Source organism: Euprymna scolopes, chromosome 15 (genome assembly GCF_053919585.1).
Source record: "Euprymna scolopes isolate OS-2025 chromosome 15, ASM5391958v1, whole genome shotgun sequence".
In the NCBI taxonomy this organism is placed as follows: Eukaryota; Metazoa; Mollusca; class Cephalopoda; order Sepiida; family Sepiolidae; genus Euprymna; species Euprymna scolopes.
The window spans coordinates 79,315,005-79,335,491 of NC_136496.1; the positions used below are offsets into that span (position 1 = coordinate 79,315,005).

Here is a 20,487-nt window from a genome sequence, read left to right on the forward strand (position 1 = left end):
TGATAAGCTTCTGGCTTGACTTACGCCTGATCTGAAATGGAACACATACATCAAGTCTATTGCCAAAGCTGCTGGAAAAATGGTGGGATTCTATCGATCCAGTAGATCGATCACTGCTGATGCAATTCTCTATATGAGAGTCAGGTACGTCCAAGGATGGAGTATTGTTGCCACATCTGGGCAGGAGCTGCTAGAAAGACCTTATCCTACCTTGACAGAGTTCAAAATAGACTTTGTAGCTAGTAAGGATGCCCTTTTCTCTTCCTTGCAACCTCTTTCTCACAGAAGAGATGTTGCGAGTTTGCTTTATCGTTATTTTCATGGCAAGTGCTCATCTGAGCTCCAATCTATGATCCCGTTGCCAAACTTTCACGAAAAACACTTGTCTAGTTAAAACCACTATCAATAATTTCTCCCACTCTTTATCTGTGTCTAAACCTAAACAGATTCCATGAACAAAACTTCTTAGAACTGCAGCCTGTGGAACTCATTTACCTGCTTTCCAGCTGACTATCATTTGGTCATCTTCAAGTCCAACGTAAACAAATTTTTAATGAGCTGTCCCCTAAAGTAATTCAATTTGCCAAATTTACACTACTAATGATTACTACAATATTGTCCCATTGACTTCTGCACACTCATTAACCCTTATCCTTGAGTGGTCTTCAGACCTTGATAAGTGGTGATTCCTATCTAAAAAAAATAAAAAGCAATAAAGGGCTTTAGTAGCATAAGTTGCTTCTTATTGATTTATGCCTGTTTTGTTTTTTTTTAAATAAGATTGTAATTCTGGATTGATCCTGGACTAATCCAATTGCCAAATTTCATTTGATTCAGGAACTGGATAACTTTCACATTACAATTCGAGTGTTATCCAATGTAATCCAGTGATTACACTCAAAAACAGAATTTTCATTGATCCTGGGTGACATCACAACCAAAACAGCTGTCCAGACAAGATTTGCAGTGACCCAATGGACAGAAATATTTTGTTGAGGAAGCATTGCATTACAGTACAAAATGATATATCTCTAAAAATAAAAGCAAAACCATACAAAAACTGTTAAATTGTGCAACTGGTAAAACCAAACAGGAAAACCATGTGTAAAAAAAAAAATTTTTTTATTGGACTTAAGGAGTCAGATAAACAATTCTGACTGACTCCTAGTACTCTTAGAAATCCGACTTCAATTCCAGCTAAAACCTCCGACTCTGCAACCCTGGTGACCAGTAGGTTACATTTGTATTCCTATACACTAATACTACAAACCAGAGAAAACAATTACATTGTCCGGGCAGCTAGCGTAGCTAAAAATCAATGCTGGTTACATCCGTGCTGGTCTTGGCTAGGCTGCTTCTCCACAATCAACCAAGCTATAAGAAACTCACTTTTTCCCAAACACCATTGTACCTGCATACATCAAATGAAGAATTCAATTGACATTTACCAGTATAAAAGCTCTACACATTCATTCATATATGTGCAACCAATCAGAGCTTAGAGAAGGTCCAATCTCTACTATTATATAAAAGTCACTTTATAGGTTTCGAAATTGCTGAGCCTATCTTCTGCAAATTTTACACAAAGCTAATATGTACGTCTGGCAATGTTCTTAGATATGTTTTGTAAAGAAATTCATTTAATAAGTATAAAAAAAAAAAAAAAAATCTAACCCTAAACAAGCTGCATGTGCGTGGTCTTCCTCTGGTGCTGCATATGAGATGACGCCACAAAAAAATAGTGAAGAAATGATGAATGTGAGAAGTGTGAAGGGCCAACGTTGCCTTCACACCTCCAAGTTTCAGAAAAATCTAATGGGTGGAGTAAAAGTTATGGGATAAAAAGTGTCATTTTTTTGCAATTTTGCGGCATGTGTGATGTGACCCCCTTTTGAGCTCTTGGGAATGCCGAATCCCAGTGAAAATGGACAAACAGTGTAGTTTAACACCTTAAGGCATGTATATTTGAATTCAGCCCTATGGAAAACCACTATATAGACATACATATCAAGTTTGAGTAACATGGAGAAAAAAAAAAAAAAAAAAAAAAAGCCACAAAAAGGAGCGTTTTTAGCACTAAAAGTCCCCAGGGACGCGAACCAGAATTTTGCCAGGGTCACCCATACTGGATTTATATTAAGAACAATGGGCGTCACATTTTGGCCAAGTTTCAGAAAAATCCAATGGATGGATCAAAAGTTATGGGGCGAAACATCATTTTTGATCTCTTTTGTAGACCTTAAGAACGCAATGGGAATTTTTGCAAAAATTTTTTACTGTTCACATCTATTTAATGAAATACAATTTGTGGCAAAATTTCAGAAAAAAAACTAATGGACAGTTATCTGGCAATTGTCTGGACTAACGGACGCACACCACCAAAAACATGGGTCCCTCTCAATAAATCGTGGGGACCAAAAAATAATTTTACAGAGTAATATTTTACATTACGCTGGCAAGGGAAATAAATTCAACAAAATTTATTCTTAGCAAAAAATATTGACATCTGGAAATATAGCTCAGTGGTAAAGCATTCGTGTAGCTAGCATGCTAATGCATTACTTTTTCCAATTTTTTTTTTTAGACAATAAATTGTCTCTAGACCAAATATGGTTAAAGGTTCTTGTTCTGTTCACTCAGTTTCTGTTGAAAGTTTTGTCTATTTTCGGTAATAAAAAATATTCCTACCTCTATTGGATGTGAATCAATTTAGATACTTGTTAAACTCGCCACACCTAAATTTTGGAATAAATTTAGGAATTAGCCAGATGCTAAAAGTAAAGGGGCTCAATTCAATCAGATATTTACAATAAAAGTAGTTCTCATAAAGGCTTTCTCCATATATTTATCTCGCATTAAATTGTCTCCACCAAAAATGGTTAAAAGTTCTTTTATTCACTCACATTGTCTGTTGAAAGTCTCGTCTTTCAAAAGTCCTGAGACTATTCAAAAACTATGTTCACTTTTTTGCCCCTTTGACTCCTCCCCTTGTTCCCTTTTCATATATATATATATATATATATATATATATATAAAATGGCAATTTTGATAAGGGCTGTTTTAGCTATGCCCCTCTCTGAGCGAACGTACTATTACATACACAAAAACGAACTTGAACGATCAACTGAGTGTCTTCCATAGTCCATGGGGATGCATGAACTTGACAGTTACATCAGCTTCCTCTGCATTTATTTAATTCACGATACCAACCCACCAGAAAGAGTTATAAATACAGGTTATATATTGCATTAGTGTGATGTCAAATATAAAGAGTTGATGGCAAGTTAAAGTTATGAATATCAATATATAGTGGACACTGGACAACTTATGGCCATTTTGTGAGGTGTGACAATGATACAAAATGGTGACTGGCTCTGATTCTTGACACTGTGTCTCCCCTGGAAAACCTTGCTTCAAGCAACTTTCTCACCTTCTCCATAGTTTCCTTACTGATCGCAGGCATCTCGTGGCAGATAGCAAGCATGGCTTTATAATCAAGAATTTGATTATTTAGAGGGTGTTGGAGAAACCGCTTACACAGTGGGTTCGCAAGCGGACATATGGAATTTTTGCAACTTCCCCAAATGACTATAAAACTTAGAAAAGTGCAAAGTTCAGTTTCTGTAGTATCAAAAAATGGTATTATTTATCTTCTAAAAATGATTATTGATCAAGATATGCCAGCTGGAAGCTTGCGAATTTTGATCGTTCACAACCTTGCGATAACATAAAAATTACCAAGCAGCAACTTTGGGTGTACCTGAGTAATTGTCAAAAATTTCTTCCAAAACCTCTGTACATGTCCCATAAGTCCCCGAAATATAAGGCCAGATGTCTAAAATTGAATTAAATGCGAAAAGTTGGATCTATGGTCAGCTATTGGGCCTCTTTTGTGGGATTTTCCGGAAAATTTATGACACAGATTAACAGTTTTTTTCCTTAAAAAAAGCCCGAAATTTGACCCCGATCTGTACACTTTCACCGACGATTGTAAAAAAAGCCCGAGATAAAAAAATTTATGCTTCACATATAAGAATCTAGACAAATAACACTATCATAATCCAATTGGACAAAAAAATTCACTCTCGGGCACCATATTAATTCTGACGTAATAAAAAATATTGAGGATACCCAATTATTGTAATTTTGTGTATCCAGCAAAAATCGTCAAACGCGTATATTCATATAACTAATCAAATTTTTTTCCACATATATGACCCATACCACTTTTCCTATGTTTTTGGGGTGTAGAATCCAAATCTGGCCTTTAAAACACCTGAAACTTAACTGTTTTCATGATAAATCCAAATTCTAGCAGTTTTTGAGCTATTTTTCGTCACATATTCGTTAGTAGCCTGCAGTTTAATTGGTAACCTACAGTTCTATGATTTATTGCTTTTCAATTTCAATTTTACTTTTTATTCCAGTAAGAATCATGATGAATGAAATTACCAATCTTGACCTCTATGAAATCTTCAAAAATTGCAAGAAATCACGTTTTGAGAAAGAACCCGACTTTGACCAAGTCCTTAACGAAGTATCTTCAAAACTAGATGTCCCACCCACAGATAAACTCATGGCTGACATCAAAGTTGTATTCTCAGAATTCATTCAACATCAAAGCAAAAATCGTTCTGTGACAAGTTCTGCCCGTACCATGAATAAAAAGAGTTCTATTCTGTCGAAACTATGTTCCCAAAGTTAAACGTCCTCTTGAAGAAGTTGGTGATCGTCAGCAACGCCGTCGAATGAGCGATTTCATGGAATCATCAAAAGCTGCCGCTGAAGCGGAAAACACCTCCCCCAGCAAAATGTTTGCTTTCGGTTTGAAGCATAAATATCTGAAGGACAAGACGGTTGCAACGATTGGAAAGACTGTGTTCGACAACGGGCAATCAGTATCACCTTCACATGTATCGCTTCAAGTCGCCTCAGCCATTTATTCAACTGGTAAGATGACCAAGCGTGTATACACAGAAATTTGTTTGCTCCTAAAAGAGGCTGGTAAAGACGTTCTACCTACATACAAGAAACTGGAGCAGTTCAAAAGAGAAAACCGACCTACCGTGAAGTCGCTTGAGGAACCATGGTTTTACGGTGTAAAATATGATTATGTCGAATGCCTGAAGCTCACAACATCTCAACTATTGAAGTCTGTGGAGTTGCCGATTTTCCATCAGTTGCACGAACTCCGTATGACGTTACACCATGGTCTTGATGGTAGTGGCGGCCATTCGATATTCAATCAAAAAGATTCCACTGAAACCAATAACATTATCCTGTACATGTTTCGAATTGAAAATTTGAAAACATCTGGTTTGGGTGGGGCATTTTGTTGCTTGTGTACATACAGTAAAGAACAATGTCATGATTCTGTCTGTATCACCACTGGTTTCAAAATTGATCGTTCCTTGGAACAAACACTAGCCCTCTGTGAGAAAGGAATCCATCTTCCAGAAAACCGAAAGGTTGGTGATTATGATGATCGCAAAGGTATCACCCAGGATCCTATTACCATCGAAGATATCAACAACTTGCATCCTCTCCATAATTTGCTGAGATGCTTTGGATGGATCTTCAAGATTTGTTATCATGCCACTGCAGGACATTATTCATGGTCAGAAGCAAAGATGGACGTATCCAACCGTATCGCTAGAGCATTGGCATTTCTAAAACAAGCGAAGGAACAGATCCAGACCAAGGTAAAGGCAGAGACATCAATCACCATGGAGAAACCTGATCCAACAGGTCACGGGGGTACGTCTACGACAGGAAATGTGGCGTCACTTATGCTCAATACTAGCAACAGAAGGTTGTTGACTGATGGAATTGATAACACCGAATTGAAGTTAAAGATTGACCGCATTATACTTCGTATGGCGGTTATTCTAACGATAAACAACTCGAACAAGAACGTCAGGGTTGCTGAATTTCAGGAGTTTTGCCGTGAAACATACCTTCTTGTCAATAAGATATCGTAGATTCAAATCAGTCCAAGTGCACACGTTGTTCTTGGTCACAGTGCGGAACTTATTGAACAGAACGACGGCAAAGGTTTGCTGAACTTTACGGAGTGTGGCATCGAAGCAAATAACAAATTCCTGAGACAGTATCGAATGAACTATGCACGGAAAACAAGTCAATTTGACAATTTATCCGATTGTATTAACAGACTGTGGGATAAAAGCGACCCTATGGTGTTGAAAGTATGTGAACGACTACAGTGCACTCATTGTAAAGGAGCAGGTCACACAATACGAAGCTGTGATGAGTTGAAGGAAGCACTTCATCAATGCAACAGCGAATATGAAGCACTAGTTGCCTTCTTGTCTTACTGATTTTTTATTTAGGGTCTATTTTGTTCCAAGTTACGTTATTGATCATTCTATTCATAGTTCATTATGTTTTTCAATATTGAATTACAGTGCGTATCGAATCGTTATTACATAGCTGCGGATTTATTATGAACTTTCTTGCAAATTCTGTTCAAAAACGCATTCTTAGGCCTTTTACGTCGAAAAACCTGTTTCCTGGAATGTTGACCCGATTTCCCAAAATTAGGGGTTGAGGCACCCAGACTCCCAAAAATTTGAAAATCATACATGTAAAATTGACTTCTCTACATTCCACACCTTGTACGGTTCTAACAAGCCCAAAATGGCCTCCGTATCAGTATTATTTAACAAGTTCTGTAAAAAAACGTGTTTTTTGGATTTTGGCCAGATCGCTCAAAATCAGGAGTTTTGGCCCCTTTGACCCCCCAAAATTTCAAAAATTTTAGAGAAATGTTTTTTTCTGTCTTCTACTCCCTCATTCGGTTCTAACAAACCCTAAATGGCCCCTACATCGATATTATTTGACAAGTTCTGTCAAGAAACTCGTTTTTTTGGATTTTGGCCAGATTGCCTAAAATCCAGGCTTTCTGCCCCCTTGACCCCCCAAAATTTAAAAAAATTTTGGGAAATGTTTTTTCCTGTCCTCTACTCCCTCATAAGGTTCTAAAAAGCCCTTATGGCTATAAATGAAGTAGTTTTTTCTAATTTATAGTGAAATGTCCGCTTGACCCCACCTCTGGGCCCACTGTGGCTTAGCCACATGGCGTTTTACTAAACCAATTCCATTACAAGATTTTCAATGACTGGTGGGTGAAGAAAACCCACTCCTTCAATACCAAAGTCCTCCTTATGCAAGCATAAATTGATGAAATTCTTGAAGTTTTTATATTGAGCCCCGCAGCAATCATTTGTTCACGTGCGATAAGGTCTGGATTAAGTGAACAGTCAGTGTCTTAGTTTGATACATGAATGCAGTATCATGGGTTTTGTCATCGGAAATAAAACAATGAAATATGCTTTAGCTGCTAATCAGAATCTTGGTAGTAAATAACCACTGGGTATCATTGGAGCAAAGAATATTGCACCCTCCACCACTGAATGCAATATTCCTTGCTCCAATGATAACTGAATTTTGTCTTGTATTAAAAATTGGAAGTTTTCTGCAAAGTCTCCCAGAACAAGGACCTCGTTGGAACAAAGATTCTTTTTTGCCTTGGCATTTTGTAAGATACGAGTGTCTAATAAGATTATAAATGGTGTCAGCCAACAGATCTTTATATTCTGCGTATGTCGTTCTATGGGCACTTATGTTGCATGGCTGCTTGTATTCCATTGACTAAAATAAAATTTGTCATCAGGGTTCATATACAGCTCATCCAAGAGCTTCTGCAATGCTTCTTCACCAGGGCAGTTTTTATAGTGATGCATCATATACTGTTTATTAGAAAAACCACAAACTTGGAAATCAAATCTTTGTACGTGGTGTTCCAGTTCATGGCATCGACAAGTTTTGCATTCTGATGTATGCCACAGACACCAACAGTACCCATAGATCTAGCTAAAACACCACTTTGGATGCATCTCCACAAATTTGGAAAACACCACCTTGGCATCAGGATACTTCTGTTTAAAAGCAACATACAGTTCATCCAAATTACACAATATCAAGCGTTTTTGTTTGAACAGCCTTTGCTATACTAACAAAGTCCTTTTTACCCGGCATTTGGCGGCTGTATTCATTATTCTCATACATTCGTATTATTAGGTAGACTGTCTCTGAGTAAAGTATTTTCCCTTTTTTTAGAGTTAGGTTTTTGACAAAATGTCATTGATCCTTTTCAGTTCTCTAGCAGTTCAAACATCTTTAGACACCTTGAAGAATTTGGAGCTGTATTCACGAGACCAGGAATCAGGAGCAAGTGTCATGATTTAGATTTGATTATGAGTTGAAGCGCTCTTTAACTTCTTCAGATAATGTAATCGATCCAGTTTTGCTGCTTTCTAGCACAATCAGTTCATCAACGCCAACTTTGTACACCATGGACATGTCACTTGAACGTTTCGACAGCTTGTTCTAACTCCTTTTTGGTGCTATGAACATGGCTATGAGAAGCAACACTGCAGAACAGGAGAAACATTTAAGGTTTATTTGTGGATTTTCCACAGAACTCACAGGTTTGTAATCTGGATCCATTGTGTAATCAACTGTCAGACTTTCATATTTATTTGTGCACCGACAAAAAAAAAAAAAAAAAAAATGACCTGTGTTACTTTATACCCTCTTACCTCCAGATCTTTTGCCATCTGCAAAGATATCAGTTGTTCACCTTTGACTTTATTCTTGTGTTGTAAAAATCCACTTTGCAGCCTTTGCTCAAGCACATTTCCGAAATATTGTTTGTGAAGGAAGCAAATGGTTTATAATTGACCATTTTTTTCTTCTGTTCAGCTCTCCACAACAATGTCTCAACAATTCCTTGTTCCAAGTTCAATAGATTCTCAAGGTCCCTTGGACTGATTTATAGTCAAACTTGTGACACTCCAAATTGAATTGAACACCAATGGAGCAAGCCTTGTAAGTCATCCGGTTTTCTGAAGAAAGGTAAAGAAAATTAGAACCTGCTTTTTATAAGAAACGCGAGTTGGCCTCCTAGTATAAGGAGGGTTTTTTTTTTTTTTTTTAATTTTTTTTATTTTTTTTTTTACACAAACCTGGTTCCAAGGTTTCTTAAAATTCTCAAGTACTTTGGAAATGCAGTTTAAGGACATTTTGTAAGGTAAACATAGTGTAGGTGTGAATATTTGGAGCTTTGTGGTACAAGTATACCATTTTCACAGAAGAAGGTAATATAGGATGATTTGTTTCTTAACCCTCACAAGATCACGTGTTCAACTTGACCCAGAATTAAAAAATGTATAAACCCTGCGAAACACAATTGAAACAATTTTATATCCTATCCATTCTGTAACCTTAGATCACATAAAAATTTGCATTTCGTATATGTGCAGTGGCTTCGAAAAGAAGTATGGTCAAGCCAAGAAATCTTGTGATTTTAAGAAAAATGCTGATTTTCAGCAATACCAATTGTTGGCCATATTTCATCAAGTTTTGTTACTATACAATCAACTTTTGTTTTCAGATAGTTTTAAATATCCGATCATGAAAAGCAATAAAATTTTGTATTTTGATCGTTTTAGGTCACTTATTATTTGGGAATTTCTGAAAAATGTAATAGGGATTATTCTCAAAGACACCCTTTAAGAAACATTTTATAAAGTTATATTTTGACACTATATGATAAGTTATAAATATTCAGGAAGTTATATAGAAAATCAGAAAAAAAAAAAAAAAAAAAAAAAAAAAAAATCACGTTTTCAGGATTTGGTTGGTTGGTTGTTTTACGGCATATCAACCTTTTTCGGGTTATTTAATGCTGAATTCAAAGATTGAAGAAAATTTTTTTTAATAGAATATATTTGTTGTTTTTACATCAGTTTCTATTTAACCCATAGTTGGGACCCTAACAGGTACTACCACTCCGGGTCAGAGTGGACCTGGGAGCAATGGTAATTAAAGGGTTGCTCCACACTCCCCAAAGCCCACAAGCTGGGGCCTCACCACTGGATATAGTTTAAGGTCATATCCAGGACCCCCATTGAGGGACTTTCACCCTCTGCAGGGGGGTGGGGGGCAGTCGGCGTATTCTAATGCCCCACCGACAGGGCCACGTTTTCAGGAAGATATAGACAAAAGTTTAAAAAGTTTACTCCAAAATTAAGATGGGACACGAGTTTAACAAATGTCTAAATTGATTATCACATCAGAAATTCAGTTTCTAATGGGCAGCTAAATTACTTTCAAACGGTTATAAGCCAGCCATTAAAAAAATGTGTTTACTTTTAAAATGATTGTGTTGTGGACATTTGAAATGATTAAGAAAAAAAAAAAAAAAAAAAAAAAAAAAAAAAAAAAAAAAAATAGTGGCTGACATACACTAGTGCTATCCCACTAGCGAAATACGCATTGGCTCTGATGTTGAACGTTGTTCAATTTAGGGAGAAATCATTTTTACAAGGAAAGAATTTTTGCGTGTGTTTTTTTTTTTGGATGGATATTGTTTTTGCCGGAGTTTATATAATTATTAACAGGAAAATTGGTGAGAGTCAAAATGGAATCCGCGCTAGTTTAATTAAAGTTTTACGATACCTGCATTATTTTTTTTCAAGTTCGCTTGAACTTTACTTTTTTTTTTTGGCCGGATTTAACAAACAAAATGAAAGCAAAACAAAGCAAATTTGGTGCTTATGCACTTATGTTACCGTTTTTTTTTTTAAAAATGGTTTAAGTGCCTCCCCAATGTTTGAATTGTTTTTTAAAGGAAAATTGGTGAAACTCAAAATTAACACTTGTGGCGATAAACAAAAATAAAAAAGTTTTAGCATGTACGTATGGAATGTCGTAAATCGAAACAGTGAAATGTTATTTGGTGCTAGTGCACTTATTGATCCGCGCTATTTTAAAATAGTACTTTCAAGTTTCATTAAAGTTTTATGATGCCCGTTTTTAATAAATTGTTAGGTGAAAATACAGAATAGGTACACAACTAGGAGTGTCAGAAGTCGCCATTAAAAAAGGAGTGATTAGACTCCCTATCTTTCGAAGCTTATAACAATATGAATGTAATTTAACCCCTAATTTTTTTTTTTTCAATAAAAGGAGCAAAGACCAAACTTTAAAATAAAAGGTTTTATCGAAAAATATCCTTTTTTAAAAATCGGTTTTCTTTAAAAAAGATTTCACTAAATTCAACAAATTTTAACTTAATCTAAATATAATATATATAAATTAAAAAAAAAAAATCACTTACCTATATAAAATACTAATCAATGGATGCTTCCATTCTTCATTTGAGAATTATTTTATATTCCATGTATTTTTTTAGTAAAATTTTTAAGCAACCATTTGAAAAGACCGCCATTACGTAAGCATTAACCGATTTTAGCAAGCCGATGTTTCTTATCTTTCTTCCGGTTTTGAAATACGGATGGGTAAAAGGGCTATAAAACAAAAACACAGCCGTCAAGCCTTGTGCGTGAAAAAATATGGATCACCATACTTAATGATTACATTTTACTCATCAGTTTTTGCCTTAAAAAAAAAAAAAAAAAAAAAAAAAAAAAAAAACTCGAATTTCCGATTTTCTTTTCTCAAAGAAAAGAGTTTTTGATTTAATATATTTTATTTCTTTATGGAGTGAATTTTTTTTTAAATATCTAAAAGAAAAAAATTGAATGAAATAGAAAAAAAAATTGTAATTGTACGAAATTTTCTGGACAATATAAGATTATAGGTTTCACTTAAGAAAAAACAAAATTCAACATATTTTTTAAAAAAATATGGGTCAACAAGAGCAGTACATGCAGACCATTGAATATTTTATCAATGAAGTACTTTTTTTTGAAGAAGAAAGTCAAATTTTCCTATTTTTGGGGACAATCTATATCTATAAAAGTGAACGTGTGTGTGTGTGTGTGTGTGTGTGTGTGTGTGTGTGTGTGTGTGTGTGTGTGTACGTACATTTCCCTATGCAATAACTGTCAATTTTTAGTCTACAGACTAGAAATTTGATATACAGGGTACCGAGATTTGGGAAAATCTATGTGATCGGTTTTTGGCCAGAAATTTGGCGATTAAGGGATCAAAGCTCAATGATTTGACCTTTGAGAACTCTACCAAACTCGACAATTTTGGGTCTACGCACTTGAAATTTTCGATATAGGTTCCTTGGACATGGATCTAACTTAACTTGATTTGAGCCCAAAACAATAAATTTTAAGGGGTCATAATAGGGGTTAAAGTTTAAAAAAATTTACCCCTGCGGTCTCTTTCAAATTACTCATACAATTTTGGTCTAAATATTTGAAACTTTACATAAAGGGTATTCAGAGATAGGGCAAGCTTTTTCAGTTTGGGTCGAAAATAGTTACCAATATATATGTATGTATGTATGTATGTGTTTGCATATCTGCCTTAAACTTTCAATAGAGGCGACAGATTTTACCAAGATCAGTATCATTTTAAAGTTCGACCTTTCATACGACAAATATTGGCGGTGGTCGTAACAGCATAAACGCTAGATTTTACCCCGTTCTTTTGCGATACGGATTCGAGTCTGCCTTCCTACTACCACTTTTTTTTTGTGCTCAACATACACATCCAAACACCCGGACAACGCCGGGCTGAAATACTAGTAAATAAATAAATTGACTTCTTTTAATAAAGAGAATGTGGAAAACTAATTTTTGTTGTTCGTCTGAAAACAGACTTTAATAAGGGAAGTATTTAAAAAATTTTTTTACGATTTTTAGGGATAATAAATAAATAGACTTCTTTTAATAAAGAGAATGTGGAGGGCAGACTGTCTATTTTTAGATTTTTTTTTTTTTCTAAAATAAACTCACTTCCGTTAAGTTGTTTTATTAAAAATTTTTTTAACGCAAATTTTTCAATAAATGTTTTTCCAATTATATTTTGATAAATTTTTATACAACAAATGGTTTTTCAAATGGCGCTCGCCCAGTTTAAACCATTATGAATACGTCATTTCATTTTCTGTTTTTAATAAAATAAAAAGTTCCATGAAAAACTTTCCCGTTCAATTAAATCGAAACATTTTCAATTAAAACAATTACGGATATATGTTCTTTCACTTTTTTTTTTATTATTTACTTTTTTTCATAGTTCTTTCCAAGTTTAATTTTTTTGTTATTTCATGCTTCGGCCATAGTTTAATATAATGTTCTCCCCTAAATTTGGATAGCAGGTGCGCGAAATAAAATGGCATCTCCAATTTCGGCAATAAAGTGTAGAAGCACCACGATTTATTTAAAAAATTTTTTGCCTAGTTTTTTTGTGTACAGTAATACAAACCCAAATAGTCGATGGTCTGCCCTCCACATTCTCTTTATTAAAAGTATTTTATTATCCCTAAAAATCGTAAAATTTGTTTTTCTTAAAAAAAAAAATAAAAAAAAAAATACTTCGCTTATTGAAGTTTTTTTTTTTTTTTTTTCCGTCTGAAAAAGTGTTTTCCACATTCTGTATTTAAAAGTCAATTTATTATCCCTAAAAATCGTAAAATTTGATTTTCTTCAAAAGAAAATAAATAAATAAAAAAGTACTTCATTGATAAAATATTCGATGGTCTGCATGGTCGTTAGTGGCGTTATATCTCAAACAAGATGGCGTCTGGCTAAATTTTCGATAAAACGTCCGATAATATTTGATTTCCTTTAAAAAGAACTTGATCGATTTACGTGATTTTTGGAATATGACATCTTCATGCAGTGACAAGTACGTACATTAAAGATTTTTTCCAGATTTTTATTGTAAAAAGATTGGACCATTTATAGACTTGCACCAAATAAATAATATTTTCCAACAATAGAAGAAGCGAGCATGTCAAACATGTTTGTATTCTCACAAGCACGTGTTGCAATTTTTAAATTAACATTCTTGGCAAGGCATTACAAAAATAAAAATTAAATTTGAATAAAATTGGGGGTTGTGTTACTATACAGATTCGAAAAAGTGGTAAAAAAAAAAAAAAAATATATATATATATATATATATATATATATATATATATATATATATATATATATATATATATAACAAATGTTATCAAAGGCAAGATAAGTTACTCTTCTACCTATCCGCAAAAGATTTTTAGTGGTTTTACTCGCTTTAAAACGTGGAATCTTTCTAAAAATCATAGTGTTTATTGATATATTTTAAAAAGAAAAACGGCGGCGTTCTCGCTGTTGAATACGGTAAGTTTGGGGAAAATGAGTTCAAACTAATTATACAAAATACTGTTAGAAACCCATCCATCGCCTATGTCACGGTAACATCTATTGAGTGGGGTTCTAACAGTATTTTGTATAATTAGTTTGAACTCATTTTCCCCAAACTTACCGTATTCAACAGCGAGAACGCCGCCGTTTTTCTTTTAAAAATATATCAATAAACACTATGATTTTTAGAAAGATTTCACGTTTTAAATCGAGTAAAACCACCAAAAACTTTCGCAGATAGGTAGAATCTGGCCTTTGATAACAATTTGTTATATTTTTGACAACTTTCTTCGAATCTAAATTTAATGGCACGTTTTCATGATATACAATCAATATAATTGTTAGATGTTTATACAAATTTATAATATATCTTAAATGGCTAAAGACAGGTGTCAATTTATGATAAAATAGAAAACTGCAATTCATAAAGCCCAATAACTACGCATAAGTCTGTGGTGCGGTGATGGTGGATAAGAGGATAATGCTGCGATCCAAGTAGACCCCCACCCCCTTTAATTTGATGGTCAGGAGGACGTTAAATTCGGCTTCACCTCGTGTCTGTAGGCCATATGACAATCAAAATGAGTAACTATATGAACATGTGTTCGAAATTTTTGTTTTGGTAAATTTTCAGATTAGGTCCACCTCCACAATTCTTTTAAATGACTTTTAGTTTTCAACGATGCTGAATACGAAAATCGCATTGAAATTTTGCAGAAATAAGTAGTTATCGAGCTATAAAACGTATTATGCATTGTATTCTTTGGCGGCCATCTCTTTACGCGCGTGTGCGCGCGCCATAAACGGGTTTGTATTACTGTACACAGATTCGAAAAAGTTGTCAAAAAATAAATATATAACAAATAAATGTTATCAAAGGCAAGATAAATTACTTTACGGTAAGTTGTGGAAAAGGTGTTAGAAAAAAAAAAAAAAAAAAAAAAAAAAGACAAAATACTATTAAAAACCCACCGAATATATGGCAATCTATGTCATGGTAACATATTGAGCGTGTTTTTAATAGTATTGTCTAGTTTTTTATTTATAACACCTTTTCCACAACTTAACGTGTTAAAGAGTCAGGCGCAGGCGCCATCTTGAATTTTCCAATACATCGGTAAAACACTATGGTTTTCGAGCTGAATAAACATGTTATATTGAATAAAAACACGAAAAATATATCCAGTTAGGTAGAGGCACCGCCAAAATTGGGGGGGCAGGTCAGTACTTTTTGACGGACCGTCTTTTTAAAAATCTACCAAAAATCAGGTAATTATCCGATCAATACGAAATTTTCAGCGATTATTAGAAGAATGAACTTTATAACAGTGTACTTATTTTTCATAAACGATATTTATATATATATCTTTTTTTGCTTACAAACCCCCCCTTGTTTTGAAGTGGGAACAAATATGCTTAAAATAATCATCTGAAACTGAACAAAACATTGTGTTGTTGTAAGGGACAGAATTATAGATTCCAAAAAAAAAAAAAAAAAAAAATTGTTTGCATACCTTATTTTGACGTCTGAATATCAGAACTTCGAGGTATTCCGGCATAAAGCTCGAGACAATAGTCTCTAACCCCCTTTCACAACAAAAGGAACTAATTTCCATATACACCGCTTTTGGTTACTATGGGAACAGTTAATTTTTGTGATGATTCGATTTTTAATAATAATGATGAATGATAATAATGATGATTCGATTTTTAATAATAAACAATATACAGGACATTTTAAAAGTAAAACAATATTTGTTTAATAGTAATTATTAAAGAAAAAGTTAAAATTTGACTTTTTTGGCCTTTTTTTATCTAAAAAATGTGGTTTTGTCTTTGAATTTGGCCTTTTTTGCTGAAAGATTTGGCTTCAAACATTTATTGTAGCCTACAATATACAGGATTTTTTATTTATTAATTTTTGTGATTCGAGGAATAAACCAATAAAATCTATTTTGTTTTTTTATTATTGTTGATTTTTTTTTATTATTGTCGATTTTTTTTTTATTATTATTGTTGATTTTTTTTTTAATTATTATTTGATCTGAAAACCCGCACAAATTATTAGTACTGCCGCTAATTAATCGAAAAATCGTACGCGTTCTGCTGCAGTGCTGCACTTATGGAGAAAATTGTTGATGATGTTATACCTGCAGCAGCTGACCTGTGTTTTTTGGAGTATTCTCAGTATTCATATTAAGCAATGTAATTCTTTGTTATCGGTGGTGGTGGTGGCCATTTCTATACATGCAAGCAAGCACATTTAAATTTGTCACAAAAAAAGTAGTTTTTGGGATATTAATCAGTGTAGTTTATTATTAAAAATAAATATTAATATTTAAAATAAAATAAAATGTGTTTATTATTAAAAATAAATATTAATATTTAAAATAATAAAATGTGTTTATTATTAAAAATCGAATCATCACAAAAATTAGCTGTTCCCATAGTAACCAAAAGCGGTGTATAGGGAAATTAGTTCCTTTTGTTGTGAAAGGGGGTTAGAGACTATTGTCTCGAGCTTTATGCCGGAATACCAACTTCGATTGTGTTTAATTATCCCGCTTTTGAGTTTTGAAGTGTGAAATTCGGTGAATATGTTAAGTAAAATAATTAATTTAAGTTAAGCAAAACAAAAAAAATTTTTAATATTTATACGAAAAAAGCCATTTTAAAATTTTTGATAAATAAATTAACAATTTTTTTTTTAGCGAGCCGAATAATGCATGACCATTATTAAACAGGGCATGCTTTGAATAATTGATATAAAAAAAAAAAAATTCGATAAATGTTGTGCCCTTTGTGTTAAAAATAGCATCATTTTTTTCGATCCCGTTTGAAAACGTTTGCCGCCTTTCGACTACGGTGGACCAAACGCGCTGAAATAATTTTTTTTTTATTCTGCTTTAAATTGCCCCCCCCCCATTTTGGGGAGTATGGCCCCCACACACATATACATTAAAAACCAAACTCATACAAATGGTCACCCATCTGGTACTGGCCAGCCTCAGCTTTATAATACATTGAAATTTTCGTCACTGAAAAATAAGTTTTTTTGGCCTGTTTGGTCTTCCATAGTTTTCTTCTTATAATCCGCAAACGTAAACAGAGTCGATCTGAACTCTACATGAACGCGAAATATCTGGTTACCTATATGAATAAGTGGAATTATTTGAAATTCAGGTACTTATATTATAATATTTTTGCATATTCTCTTAGAAAATCATCCTAAATCTTAGTTAGACAATAAATAAATAAATTAATTATTTCAAAAACCTTTTTTTTTAAATATTTAAGTACGTTTTTTGTGCAAGACAAAAAATGTCAATTGTTAACTTTTTGGGAAAATTTAACATTTAAAATTTAATTAAAAATAGTAGAAAACGTTTTACATTATTCTGTTTTCTATATGATAAAATTCAGGGTTTTATCTTTCTGGAAAAACAAAAGTTACTCAGAAATAATGGATTTTAATAAATGTAATTTAGTTTTAAAAAACAACAACAACTTCATTTTGCGGCCATTTTTGGCGGTGCCTATAAAAGTAACTTATCTTGCCTTTGATAACATTTATTTGTTATATATTTGGGGTCTGTATTACTGTACACAGATTCGAAAAAGTTGTCAAAAAACAAATATATAACAAATAAATGTTATCAAAAGCAAGATAAGTTACTTTTCTACCTAACTGGATATATTTTTCGTGTTTTTATTCAATGTAACATGTTTATTCAGCTCGAAAAACAGTGTTTACCGATGTATTGGAAAATTCAAGATGGCGTCTGATTCTCTCTTTAACACGGTAAGTTTGGGAAAAGGTGTTATAAATAAAAACCCAGATAAAATACTGTTAAAAACTAGCTCAATATATGTTACCGTGGCATAGGTTGACATATATTCGGCGGGTTTTTAATAGTATTTTGTATAGTTTTTTTTATTTATAACACCTTTTCCCAAACTTACCGTGTTAAAGAGAGAATCAGACGCCATCTTGAATTTTCTAATACATCGGTAAACACTGTTTTTCGAGCTGAATAAATGTTACATTGAATAAAAACACGAAAAATATATCCAGTTTGGTAGAAAAGTAACTTATCTTGCCTTTGATAACATTTATTTGTTATATATTTGTTTTTTTGACAACTTTTTCGAATCTATGTTTACAGTAATACAAACCCCGAAAACCTATAAAAGGTGGCATTTAAAAGAAAATTGTGGAGGTGGACCTAATATAAAAAAAAAAAAATATTTTTACAGCATACGAAATAATGAAAATGCGAGACTAAAATCGTGTTTATATTATTGACGCTTTAAAACAACGTACCTATGGATGGTTTGCTTGTAAAATGGACCAAGAGTTATAACAAGCAAAACATTTCCAAGACGAACCTCGTTCCTCGAAAGTAGCCCTCCCTGTAAATCCTTTATTCTTTGGAAATACAATATGATTAAATTGAAATTAAAAAGTGGGGATCACACTTACGTTTTTGTTTTTTTTCGGACTACTATTCTCATTAATTTGGTCGATGTAACCGACATGTGCAACGAACTTGGAAACAAACAATATCAAAAGCAACTTATGAGAAATTTAGGAGCTGAATCTACTGCTAATTTCAGGCATAAAAGATAATTTGCTTTTCTATCTGTATCTCCATATGTGCTACAATTTTATATATTAATTTGTTACTTTTTAAGTCATTAAAAAGATGATAGACGATTTATTTGGGAGCTGCTGGATAATTTCAGGCTTTTAAGCAAAAAAAAAAAAGCTTACCCTAACCCTACTGGCAACCATCCCCGGACTTAGGCTCATGGTTCCACTTTAGGTGTATCAGAATTTGTAGGAATTTGACACAACACGAAACTGCGAATAAAATATAAAAAACTCGTTAATTTCTCCTTTAAAGTGAGTTTATTTTCTTTATGTAGTATACTTCCAAAATAAACTATTAAAGTTGTATAAACAATAGAAATATTACTTTTATTTTTAAAAAAAAACTAATGAAATTAATTGAATTTTACGAGCTCAGTATTTTTCAATTTTTAAACTTAAAAAAAAAAAAAAAAAAAAAAAAAAAAAAAATCAATTTTTCTATTGATTCAATTTACGATATTTTCAGGGTCAATGTGAAATTTTATGCTCTTTCCAATAAACCGAATATTTTAGACAAACGTTTTTTTTTTAAATTCACGGCCACCCCCTATTTTCAAGTCTATTAAAAAGTAAATAATTTACTCAAAGTTTTATGCATCACAAATTGAAGAGAAAAGATCAATAATATATTCAAATTTAAAACAAAAACGTAGTGTTTTAGAAATTTACCTATAAAGTCCGAAGTTTAAAACCTTTTAAAAAAAAACACGTTTTTGTTTTAATGAAACCTTGGTACTTGCTCCTTTAATTGAAAAAAAAAAAAAAAAAAAAAAAATTAGGGCTTGAATTACATTTTTCGAGGAGTTATAAGCTTGGAAAGACGGGGTGGAATTATTCAATATTTTTTACGAAATTTCTGACATCTACATTATCGGTATTAAAGAAGCAGCATTGCAGCATCTTTCCACCCTGAAAAAATGCTTTCAAATTACCACTATTACAGGCTTTCGGAGATGATGATAACGTTTAAAATTCCAGGAAACAAGTAGTTTCTAAGACGAAGAATTATAGTAAAAAAAATGGGGGATAACTTTTCTATATTGATTTAACGCAAAATGAACACCCACTTTATAGACACCTTTTGTTGGGGGAGGGATAGGTGTGTCAAACTCCGTGAAAAATATTGAATAATTCGACCCCCTGTCTTTCCAAGCTTATAACTACTCGAAAAATTTAATTCAAACCCTAATTTTTTTTTTCATTTAAAAAGGAGCAAGGACCAAGATTTCCTTAAAAAAAAAAAAAAAAAAAAAAAAAAAAAAAATTAAAAAATAACAACGTGGTTTTAAACTTCCAAAAAACTTGTTTTAAATTATAATATATACATACTAAGATCAAAAGATCAATAACTATATTGATCTTTTATCTTCAATTTGTGATATAAAACTTTGGCACATTAATTATTTACTTTTTAATAGACAAAATGGGGGGGGGGTAAAAAAAGAAAAAGTTTATCTAAAATATTATATTCGCTTTATTGGAAAGAGCATAAAATTTCACATTGACCCTGAAAATATCGTAAAAATAGAATAGAAAAATTGATAGATTTTAAGTTTGAAAAATACTGAACTCGTAAAATTCAATTAATTTTATTAGTTTTTTTTAAATAAAATATTTCTATTACTTTTTATACAACTTTAG

General features: G+C 32.8%; 1 protein-coding gene across 2 annotated transcripts in view; it reads right to left on the minus strand.

The window, feature by feature from the left end:
* LOC145293933 (small ribosomal subunit protein uS14m-like) overlaps positions 1 to 20,487 on the minus strand; it is a 49,212-nt gene that overhangs the window by 22,830 nt on the left and 5,895 nt on the right. The window contains exon 2 of one of the 2 annotated variants that reach the window (XM_080140762.1): positions 18,967 to 19,056. The exons of the other annotated variant lie outside the window; for it this stretch is intronic. Within the exon in view, the coding sequence (XP_079996888.1) occupies positions 18,967 to 19,005 (39 nt within the window). The 5' untranslated portion in view covers positions 19,006 to 19,056. The remainder of the gene's footprint in view (positions 1 to 18,966; positions 19,057 to 20,487) is intronic. 2 annotated transcript variants of the gene reach the window in all.